The sequence below is a fragment of the Phyllostomus hastatus genome, unplaced genomic scaffold, assembly GCF_019186645.2.
Source record: "Phyllostomus hastatus isolate PE091 unplaced genomic scaffold, TTU_PhHast_1.1 phas_contig_196, whole genome shotgun sequence".
NCBI classification, from domain to species: domain Eukaryota; kingdom Metazoa; phylum Chordata; class Mammalia; order Chiroptera; family Phyllostomidae; genus Phyllostomus; species Phyllostomus hastatus.
In genome coordinates this window covers 29,230,413-29,242,677 of record NW_025333709.1, presented here as the reverse complement: position 1 = coordinate 29,242,677, position 12,265 = coordinate 29,230,413, and the positions used below count along the sequence as shown (strand labels likewise).

General features: G+C 39.9%; 1 protein-coding gene across 3 annotated transcripts in view; it reads left to right on the top strand.

Moving 5' to 3' along the window:
• The window catches only part of CORIN (corin, serine peptidase), a 185,011-nt gene that overhangs the window by 156,534 nt on the left and 16,212 nt on the right, over window positions 1-12,265 (top strand). For all 3 annotated transcript variants that reach the window (XM_045834548.1, XM_045834545.1, XM_045834546.1), the window contains one exon: window positions 11,197-11,313. In XM_045834548.1, coding sequence (XP_045690504.1) covers window positions 11,197-11,313 — 117 coding nt within the window. The remainder of the gene's footprint in view (window positions 1-11,196; window positions 11,314-12,265) is intronic.

Here is a 12,265-nt window from a genome sequence, read left to right as displayed (position 1 = left end):
AAATACTGTAGATACTTTGAAAGTTGTAAACCTGATATTTTGTGGGTTTTTTTCTTCCAGTTCTATTAGGGATATAAAGCAGTAATTGAAGGGTCCTAGAACATGTATATATGTGAGTGTGTGTATATATAGGGTGTGTGTGTGTGTAGTATATATAGGGGTATACATATATGTGGATATATATATATATACACACACATATATATATCACTGATATATGTGAGATTTTGGGGAAAATGTAGAAATGAGAGAAATAAAAGACAAAGGAATTATAAAGTACTAGAATAAAAAATTTCACTCGATGGCATTTCTGAAGATTCCACTGAGCAAACTTGAAACAGTTTTACAATAATGAGCTGTTCAATTGGGCGATTACAACTGGCAGCATTTTTTAAAATTCCAATTTGAAAAATTATCTAAATCCCAGCATCCTTAGCCCATTTTGCCCATGTAAAGATGTATATCTTTTCCAAAATTTGAGTAACCAATGTTAATCAATAATAAAAGAACTTTAAACCTTGCCAGAATGAAGAAATTATATTTGCCAAGGTCCATTAAATTATACTTTACTTCTACAACTTCCTTATTGTGTCTAATGAAGTGACGTAAGACTTTATCACAGATAAGTGAAAGGCCTTTTGAATGTGCTTTATTTTTCCCTCACCATGACATGATATTATTTCTTAGTTTGCAAACTAGATTGCATAATGACAGATAACTTCATTGAGAGTTCTGAGGGAAAGCTGGAACTACAAAGATTTCACAAGCAGAAAAATTCCTTCGACAAACCACCCTGTTCTACTGCAAATAGAGGGGATCTTGTTTTAAATATTTTGCTTTATGTTTCTTCTAATTTTTGCATATTGGATTTAAGATTTCTAGTGTGGTAAAATATACATAATATGAAATTCACCATTTTAACCGTGTTAAAATGTATACTTCAGTGGTGTTTAGTGTATTTATGATGCTGTGCAACCATTACCTTCACCTGTCTTCTCTCACATGGCATGTGTTTGTGCATCCATATATCGGCACTTCATTCCTATGAATGGCTGTATACTATTCCATTGCAATACACCTCATTTAAAAAATTTATTCACCCATTGATGGATATTTTGGCAGTTTCTGCCTCTGGCTATATTGTGGGTACATTGAATTTAAAAAATCTCTTTACTCCATTTGCTCCACTTTCTTAACATGGTGGGTACATCTCATTTCAATATTTTAGATATTTTAAATATTTAGAGCCTAAACTGACATTGAGATTTTTTTCAAGATAGCTTTATTTCAGAGAAGAACTAGGAATATATGAGAGAGCAGTATGGTTGGGAAATTTAACCATTGTTTGGCTGAGTTAATGGATAAGAAGCGATAAGTCTTCCAAGGAAGTGAGTAGTAAAGGTAATCTTAGTATTTTTTATACTTTTTGATTGCCTTCAAGTTTACTCTTTGATTACTTAGGTGTCTTATGAATTGACAGAAATCTGGATAGCCACGTTGGGGCAGGAGTGAGGATAATGAGCAAATGAGACCAAATTCCTGCCAAGTGATGGATGGGCTGTTTGGGATGCCACTCTGTCAGCATTGTCCCTGCCGACCAGCTGCTGTGCCGTAAATTCACAATGCTGCCCCGATGCCTCAAGCTAACTCGAAGTAGCCCTGTGCCTTTGAGTCATTTCTTCAGATTCAGAGTCCTCCACAGGCAGGCCTGTCTGGCCTGGAGGAGTCATGGACCTACCCTCCGGCTGCTTGAGGGGCAGGACAAGGCTTAGCGGTCCTCCTTCCGCTTCTGGAGAGAAGTGCCGAGGTCACTGGCCTCCTTTATACCTGCACACACACTCTGCATTGGAAACCTGAAGTTAGAAAAAAAACAACTAATTCTATTCAGTATCTTCTTCCCATTATTTTTCGAGTGTCAGTTTAGGGCCTTGAGTGGGAGTAGGCTTGTATGGGAGTATGGAGGACGCAGAGGTGAGTAGCATCATCGAAGAACTCCCAGTGTAGTGGGGAAGACAAAGGAGCAAACAACCAAGAACGTAATGTTAGAAAAAATAATCCCAGACTTTTTGTCATCTATGAATGCTTTATTTGTAGCACAGCACATGGCAGTCCTATTAAAATTATGTAAGAAAAATATTCAGTTCTACAACTATCTTAATACAATGATATGCATTTATTAAATTATTTATTTTTTCTGTAAACATTTATACAGAAAAGCATTGTGGTACAGTACCCAAAACAAATATACCCTAACTCCAAATAGGTCATTCAATTACTTGAGGGGGTATATTTTGGAGCTAGTTCATCAAAAATGCAAATCCACCCCAAATTATACATCTTGCAGGGATTCTACTGAAATTCTTTCATGATCGAGGCAGTTGATTAAAAACACCTGCATTTAGAGTTTCTCAGGCTGAAATTATGCCTTTCACATCTAACAGCACAGGTGCTAGGCACTCAGCTAAGTGCTTGTCCAAATGAGAAGGTTCAGAGTTTTTTGCTGAATTTGAAAATTGTTTTGCCCCCACCTGCAGGTATCTGTGGAGTTCACTCTGCTTGGAAGTAGAATGAGTATTTAATTAGACAAGGGGATAAATCAAGTCCCTAAATTCTCATGACAGTATATGGACTTTGCTACCTGCATGTCCAGTATCGAAAACATATGGACATTTATTTAATCAACAATACAAATCAGAATTTAAATTGCCCTCTAATACTTACCAAATGCTCAGTTGGGACATCTGGTATTTGAGGAAGCTGGTCTAAGGGAATGTGGTGATTCTCTGTGTCTCTTAGCTCCACAGACTTTATCTTGACATAAAGTTAGATCTCTAGAAATAGACTGTACTCTTTTGGCAAAATTCCTTTACGGAATTAGTTTCGGCTTGATTTTATGCCCTCACCTCTTAGAGTTGGCCAACATGGGAAACACACTTCAAAACATGTTTCTGGGTCTTGGGATAAACCACAAAGACAACAGCTATGATATAACCTAACAGTCCCTGATATAAAGATTTACACTGTATTTTTTTTCCTACTCCCAGAAAAGGTTTCTAATTAAAGATTTCATTTGTCAGATAAGAGCCATTTAATCCAAGATTAAGCCTTATTGATTGACTGCCATGAAGTTCAAAGATAAATTCAATCCTCTGTACTAGTAAATGTAGCCCAGGTTGCTAGAAGCTGAAAACTTTGTAGTCAGTTCTTAAAAAAATGAAAAATAGCTCATATAGCATAAAATTCACTCTTAAAGGGGTATATTTCAGTTGTTTTTAGTATATTCACAAAGTGAGTAATCATCACCACTTTTTGACTACAGAATATTTTCATTGGCTGGAACAGAAATCCCATGCCCATTAGCAGTCACACCCTGCTTCCCCTATGCCCTGACGAATGCTAGTTCACTTTCCGTCTCTACGAACTTGCCCTTGTGCATGTTGCACACAGACAGAACCATACATGACATGTGTTTTATTGGGCTTATTCCACTCAGCATAATGTTTTCTAGGGTTCATCCATGTTGCAGCATGGATCAGTGCTGCATTCTTGTTTATGGCTAGATAATATTCCACTATGTGGTTATAACCACATTTTGATTATCCATTCATTAATTAATGGATGTTTAGGGTTTTTCCACATTTTGGCTTTTAGGAAAAATGCAATGAACATTCATGTACAAAGTTTGTGATCCTATGTTTTCAATTCTCATCTATGTACTTTAAACTAGAATTGCTGGGTTAGAGGGTAACTCTATGTTTAATTTTTTAAAATATAACAACCAAACTGTTTTTGCAAAGGAGATACACCTTTTTATAGTCCCACCAACAATGCATGAGAATTACGATTTCTCCCTCTTCATATCTGACTGAAAGGGATCGCTCTGGTGGTTGTCTTGAGCGTAGGTGGGAAGGACAAGGGTAGGAAGAGGAAGATTAGTGGAGAGACCATTGAAGTAATCCAAGTGAGAGATTTTGGTGATTCGGATCTGTATATTAGCAGAGGATATGGTGATAAATGGTTCCATTCTGAATATATTTTAAAAGTAGAGCCAACAGAACTTCCTGGCAGATAGATGTTGATTGGGGGTTGAGAAGAGTTAACAAAGAGTCAAAAATGACTTAAAGGTTTTTGGCTGGAGCAACTGGAAAGATGGGATAAAAATAAACTGGATGGGGAAGGCTGTGAATGAGGCAAGTTTGGGGGGAAAGATTGGTTCTACACATGCTAAGTTTGGGATATGTCAGACAGTCAAATGGAGATGGGTATGAGGCTCAAGTCTGGAGTTTATTAGAGAGGTCTTGGCTGAAGATATATGTTTGGGAGTCAGTGCAATACAGATGATGTATAGATTTATGGGACTGGGTGACATGACCAAGACAGTGAATACAGACAGAGAGTGTGATGTGGGGCTGAGCCCTAACATTGAGAGGATGAGAGAAGAGAGGTCGTGAGCCAAGGGAGATGAGAAAGAACAACGGTGGGTAAGAGTCTGCAATAACCTGGAAACCAGGTGGAGAAATTGTACCAAGGAAGAGGCAATGGTCAGTTGTACCAAATGCTGCTGAGAAGTCAAGTACGTTGAGGCCTGAAAACCAACTGTTGGTTTTAGCACTGTGTGTGTCATCGGCATGAACAGTATCAGTGGAGTCAGGGCGCAAAAACCTAAGAAGTCATGAGAAGAGAGACATAAAAAAGTGAGTATAGAACACATCTGAGAAATGCAGCCAGCGGCTGGTGGGGGTGGTAGGAGATGTTTGGCGCCTCCATTTCCATGGAAGCACTCACTGTTCCAGGCTGAATTCCTAACAGGCCCCATCTGCCATAGTACGAATGCACCTCCTGCCCATAATTCATGTGTTGAATCCTAATCCCCAGTGTGATATTAATGGCTAAGCTTAATGCTGTGTCAGGCTTTTCTGGGTACTTGATATGTATTATTTCAATTTACCTACATCATAATCCTGTAAGATAAGTGGTCTTGTCATTTCTACTTTGCACATGAGGAACCTGAGATTTGGGGGGTCCAGGAACTTCGCTAGGTCACAGAAAATGCAGAGCCAGAATGCCAGTCTGAGCACAGGCAAGGGGCATCCTGGATGCTCGGGGCAGATCCCTCCTCTACAGCACCAGTTATTCCACAAACATGGCCTGACTGATGTGGCCAACCAGCCTCTTAAACATAAATCCCTTCTAGAATTGCTTTATGTGGGCAAGTCTAGTGCTTTTGTGGCAAGTCTTAATACCTCCCTGCAACCTGATCATCGCATGATTTTTAAGTGGATGGCAGTGAGGAGGCAGCAGTAGGGGGAATTTATCATGCAGGACCACAACCCAAGTGTTTTCTACTTTTTGAAATGTCGCTTAGAGTAGCAAGTAGCTGCTTGGCATATTCTAAGCAGAACTCAGCTGAAGCAAACTCGTAAAGAGTTATTTTCCTTCACACAGAAGCTTTGTAGTTTGCTGGCAGACGTGTAGGTTGGGCACAGGTAAGTCATGTCCCACCCATTTCCGAGAAGCTGCTGGTTAAACGGCTGCCTGGGTGAGAAGTCAGTCACGGAGTCCAATGTGCAGGTGGGGTGTTTTCTGCAATGAGCTATTCTGGGATGAGGAAGAAGAATACTTTTCTTGAAAAAGTGTTACATCCTGAAAAAAGGAAATAATTTTTAAAGTTCTTTTACAAGACCCCTGGGTAGGAGGCTTTGACAAAGCAAGGTAGGTCTACCAGCTGTCCTGAGCGCATTTCCATATAATCACTATCAGCAGGCTCTGGCAAGAATTTGAATATTTGTTGGCAAACGGAATCTCAAACTGTTGGTTGAGTTAATGAATAATTGTTGAAATTAAATGGAACTTCTTAGTGGTACAGAGAAATTCACTGTTATTAATGAAAGTGGAACTATGCGAGGTCATGAATTAGATTTTTAAAAACCCTCTTATATTTCATTTTATGGTAAAGAAATTCATTGCTGAAAAATGGATTCACATCAATTTTAGGAAATTAAATTAAACCATCCTTATAGAATCAAAGGTGGTTTCCATGGGTTCTCCAGAAATAAGTATTGTCAAGACCCAGCTTGTAGTCAAAAATATTGTGAGCAAGAAGATTTAGGAATGGGAAGAATTAATCCCCATCCAGTCTCTGGGAGCATCAGGTTCCCCTGTCATGATGAATGTAGCATTGCTGTTAGACATGGATAAGAATGGGTCTGGGGAAGACAAGAACATGATGTACAATGTGAGTGGTCCATCAGGAATTGACCAAAGAGTCTGTGTTGCTTCTGTTAGAAGTCCTTATATGGTGGCAGCTGCATTTGGAACTATACCAGGAGACTCCTGGTGATGACTTAACTTCTGAGCTGGCACGTTCTTCATGCTGTCTTTGCAATCTGCAGTTTGGCTTTCTTTCACCTCCAAGACAGGACTGATGGTCGGCAGTGATAGATCTATGGCAAGCCTCTTGGCCTTTTCTTATTATTCATACAGTTTGGACTCAAAATCCAATTTCCCATTCTAGCATGTAAGCCTGTATAATCTCACCCCTGCCTCCCCTCCTTACCCAATACCCTAGCACTCTCCACTGGTCCACTGAACTTGAGGACACATTAACCTTATTACTGTTGACCCTGAGAAAGAAGGTGCCTGCTAAGAAGGGCTCCATGTGGTTTTTCAGGCCCCAATTCACAGTCCGAGTCTAGCAGCCATGGTTTGTGTTGCCTCTCATGCGTGCAGTATGTCAGCCAAAAGGCACAGACCGGGCAGCCAAGCTTCCTGCCTTGTGCCCCTGCTGTCGGAGCCGACCCTTGGAGAGGAGCTCCTGCAATCATATCTGACCAATAGAATGGAGAAGCTAGGGATGAGGCTGCACATCCTGCAGTGCACGGGACAGCCCCGCACAAACGACTCTCTGGTGTAAAATGTCAGTAGCGCCAAGGGCGAGAAACCCTGATTTAGAGGGACAACTCTGGCCCTCCTCCTCCAGCCAGACTTTACCCCAGGGGGCAAGAAGTCTGTCAGACAAGGAGTTAAGCCCACCTAGAGCCTGCGTCCTATTGTAGAGCAATGTTTTCAGAGTGTGGTCCCAGGCCACCAGCAGTAGCAGCACCCGGGATCTGTGAGAAAGGCACCTTTGGGCTCCATCTCAGGCCTACTGAAGCTGGAAATCTGGGGATGGGGCCAACACTCTTCCTTCTAGCAGGCCCTTCAGGTAATTCTGATGCGTGCTTAGGTCTGACAACCACTGTTCCAAGGAGTCCGAACATCCTCTGTTTGAACCTAAAGAAATATGTTGGTTAAGATGGGAAGATAGAATAATACATTCTCTTTAATATCTTGTTCACTTGATTTATAACATCTGCATATGTAGCTGTATGGTGAGTGGGCCCCCCTTTATACTTGTGCTCCAGACCCACCCGTGTGTGGGAGGGGTCTGTCTCTCTGCGCCCCCCGTTTTCTCAGGCTGCCAAAAGAGGGCATTGGGTCAGATGGTCCCTTGGGTTTCCTTCTCTGTGGACGAGTCCGTGGCTGCCGGAGGAGCACTCAGGTCTGACTGCGTTCCTGCACAGGCTCTGAGGATATAGTGACGTTAACGCTTATTCACTGGCGAAGTATATTTTTGCTCTCTACCCAGCAGGATTTCTTTCATTTGTCTCTTGATATAACATGGACAAAGATGTTAAGTCAAACGAATTACCAATTGCTGAACAAAATTTGAGCAGCTTCTAAGTTCTAGATACCTCTTTATAAAAAATTAAAAAACGTTTCCCCACCACCATTCATGCCCTCTAGACCCTCTTCCGCTTCTTCCCTCTGCCTCTGCCCATAGCCACCACACTGCTGTCCGTGTTGTGAGTTCTTTCTCTTTTAATAGCACGGTTTATATTTTATTCATGTGATAAAAATGAAAGAGTGCAGACACACGTGTTCTTGATGAGTGTGAATTGGCATTACTCTTTGCAGAAGCAATACAGGGTCTGGCACAAAGTAATGTCCCTTTTTTATTACAAAATCTTTTGTTACAAAATCACAAGCCTGTAATTCTGTAACATAACAATATCACACTCAAACACACCACATGATGGCACTTAGGTGAAATGTTCAAATTAAAACTATAAATTAGTACACCCACATTGTTACTCTACCAACCCCACTCAGGCAAGCCTTACTTCTGCCAGACCCTATACATACTTTTAATTGAAAATTTCAATTTTGACTCAATAATTTTATTTCTAGGAATTAATTCTAAAATCATACTAATGCATGTAGGCGAAGGTGAATAGCTAAGGGTGTTAACTGCTGCTTTTTTGATAGTAAAGCCAAAGGTCGGAAACAACCTACATATGTACCAGGAGCGGATTGGTTGAGCTTGGATGCACACCCCTGTAAGGGCGTGCTCTGCAGCTCTACAGAGAACAGCGCATGCGCTGTTAATGAAGGTGGGCCACGCAGCGCTCAGAGTGTCGGGAGTGGTAACCTGGCATCTGACCTCGGGGAGCAGGTGGCCCCTCCGCCATTTACTTGCTGTGTGACCTTGGGCAAGTTACTTATTCTCTTTGCTTCAATTTTTCCATCTCCAAAATGGGGAATAATAGTCAAGCAAACTTCAAGTTGTTTAGAAGATTAAGTAAGATAAAGTGAGTTAGTCTACTAGTGCTCATCATATAGAAAATAGTTAACAAATGTTACTGTTATGGAAAGAATTCCAAGATAAATCATTAAATGAAAACATCATCACCACATAGAACAATGTGTTAGACTAAAAATAGAGTATATATACATGAATTATAGCAAAAGCTTGGCAAGGATCTCAAGTGCTATTTTCAGTGGTTGTTTCCATATATCTGGGGTGGGAAGGATATTTTGTCATTGTGTATTTTGTCCGTGTACCAGTATTACTTTTATAATTGTAAAATTATTTAAAGAAAAAACAAGAAAATTTAAAATCACACAGATGCTCAGATTCTGTATGATGGCAGAAATAGAGCCATATGGATTCACTGATATTTTTTTAATGGGCAGTAAGATGACTTTTTAGAGTGGAAAGATTTATTTTTGTGCACAAGAAGCGTGCTAGTGTTTAAAAATTTCATGGAAAACTGACTTTTATAATGATTCTCCCCTCTTCTTGATGACGAGTTTCTTAGATTTTTCCAGTTGATGTAACTAAGCGATTCAGGCCACATTGCCTTTTCCTTTGGAGGCTAAGGAATGAAATGTAGCACTGTCCCACGTGCAATGCACAGTGGAGCCCTTTGGAGTGGAAACTCTGAGCATCCTTTGCTGGATGATTTTTCTATCCAGTATCAGTGTGAATCCTGTGCAGAGTTGTCCTTCTTGTGTAAGTCCCTTGTGGCCCTATGAATACCTGCCTACCGCATGACCTGATTAAACAAGTCTGAAGCTGATCTTCCTCTGGCTTTTTGCCAGCAAAATGCCTGGATTCAGGACACCAGAGTTGTTCTGTTGCAGAAAGGAATTCTTCAGATGCAAGTATCCAGAGAAACACCGCGAGTGTTATGGTGGCATCTGACTTTTATACTCTCCGTCCCTGCACGCTTCCACACTCAGCACTTCCGGGACTGAGAGAAAGCCAGACTCTCATTTCGATGGAGGAAAAGAAAAATTCTCATTTTGCAGTAGGTTTCGTGAAGTCTTCAATAATCTAACAGTTCATCCAAATTTCTAAATAAATTTAAATCTTGTGGAACTCTTTTTAAATTGTAGTCAGGCTTTGTGCCATTTGTTTTTAAAATCAAATGATTAGAATTCATTCATTATTAAGGACTCTGTTTTATTTTTAATCTTTGGCTCTTATTCTATCATCAAGTATTCTCTTTAATGAGCTTTTTTTCTTTTTAAAAGTAATAGGATTTGGTAAAGTTTTGGGGCTTTTTATTTTCTATATGTAATCATAGCAATTTTAAATAATTAATAATTGGGAGGAATTGTAAATTTTCTTTCATTGCTACTGAATCTCACTTTTTTTACCTTCCTGTGTCCCCCTCGTCCTTTTTCTCTTTGCAAAAAATGGCATCTCGTATTCAAAAATGAAAGTCACTGGACGTGCAGACTCAATGCTACCACAACTTCAAGATTCTCAGATTCATTTGAACCCTCGGTGCTGCTTGTCCTTCTTCTACATTATCTTTGATGTGTTTCTTCTGAAAATTCCACCAGGGAGCAATTCTAAGTACACGTCACTTTTGTGATACCCCTGCTCCTCTTCATTCAAGGAGCTCAGCTCCTACGTGAAGGGTAGAAGCTATGTGACTTGAATTCTCTTGGGGAATTCTCTCTCCCTCTTCAACTCTAACAAAACACCTGCTTTTCTTTTCTTCTGCTTACACATTCAGCAGAAGAACTTTCCTTCCTTCCTTCTGTCTAAAACCAGTTCTGCTACCTCTTCTACCCTTTTTCGCATCAGGTGATAAAAATCCAAATAGTTTTCTTTAAATTTGGCAACTGTTTCATGGAGAATAGTATACTTTATATAAAAACCTAAGTACTTTTAAAACCTAAAGTTTTATATCTTAGATGCAGTGTAACCATATATCTTTGCATGATTGAATGAGACATTCACAGGCAAGTGTTGGTGGAAGTTGAGTGAGAATGTAGGTCAAGAACAAAAAAATAATGTTGTTAAACTCTTGTCTCTATTTTCCCGGGTCTTTACTACTTTTTAATGCATAAAAGTTTTGCAGTATGTTGAAAAAATTCTACTTATAATTTTATTCTAAGTAGACACTAGGTATATATTCCCTTTAGTTATTATTTATTTTTATTTAAAAGTATCGCTACATTGCAGGATAATAGTGGGCAATAAAAGAGAAGGAAAAAAATCAGATAAATTTTATTTTACCTTTGACCGCCTAAAGTTGCTCTTGTTTTTTAGATATTGGAGTTTTTACATCATATATGTTAGAATTCTTCCACCTCACAAAAGTTCAAATGCATGTCAGCAGAGAATGACTAAAACAGCTGTAATAACTTGGATTTTTTTTTTTTGCTTCAGCATACTTTTAGTAACTTCCCCTTTTGCTGATCACATTTCATGCCAACTTTCAAATACAAATCCCCCTCTTGAAATATTGACTGATGGTTTAAAGCTTTTTTTTTTTGGAAGAGAATGAGTGCCCAATAATGGTATTGCCTGGTCAAAGATCACTGTACTGTGTTTAACTTGCACTTACCCTTTTTCAGAGAGCCATCTGTGACCGAATTCATACAGGGACAGGAGCAAGACCGGCAGTGGCTGACGTTACACTCTGATTGGGAGAGTCTCAATGGGACCACCTTGCATGGGCTGCTGGTGGAAGGGTAAGCCAGCCTCCACAAGGGACACTACAGAGAGTGGATTGGGGGTGAGAGTCTGTCTTCAGAGCCCTCCTTCTGCCTCTGACCTGAGGTGCCCCGAATCTGTCACAGCCGTAAAGAGTATAAACAGCTACTGGCCTATGGATTTCAACATTGTTTGGCTTTATTTTTTTTTCTTTCTAGACATAAGGGTTTTTTTTTCCCTCTTGTCTAATGATGTTTTTCTTTAATGATGATTGTGGAAACTATCATGGTGAGGGAGAAAGAACTTGGGTTCTAATCTTGGAGTTTTTTCACTTCCTATTTGAAATAAACTCTCATGTTTGCATTTCCTACTGAGACTACATGCAACTAGGTCAAAGAAGGAATTAAAGTAATGAAAACTGATAAAACTTGGAGGGTCTGAGAAAAAAACTGGCATGAAATGGAATTAGAACCAAGTAAGCTTGAAAGTATGCCTGTGGAAGATGTTCTCTAAAAAATAATGTCCTCTTAAACAGGGCCCTTGTCTATAGATAGGGGAAAGGTAAATTGAAGGAACTGATGCTAACTTAGTATTTATTACAGAATAGGGAACATAGCCGTAGAATATACAAGTAATTTACTCAAAACTCACCACCCACAGATGGTAGGGGATAGCCTCTCACCTCAGACCAGGTGTAGCTGACTCCAAAGCTTTTATTAAGTCCTAGTGAAGTTGAATGCCAAAGGAGAAAACTATGGGTGGACCATTTTTCTTTCAGAATGTCTTGACATTTCCCCCAGAGACCAAACTGCAACCAAATTCCTGCACACCTGGCACCTGCACTGCTTCCTTTGGAACAACGACCTGAATCTTTCAACGAAGTGATGTGTTTCCCCAATCGGGGAGTGCCAGCAAAGTACTCGGGTCAGGTCAATGAATACAATATCTCAGTCTAAGTCAGGAGATGGTGGAACTGGCTCTAGTCCTTCT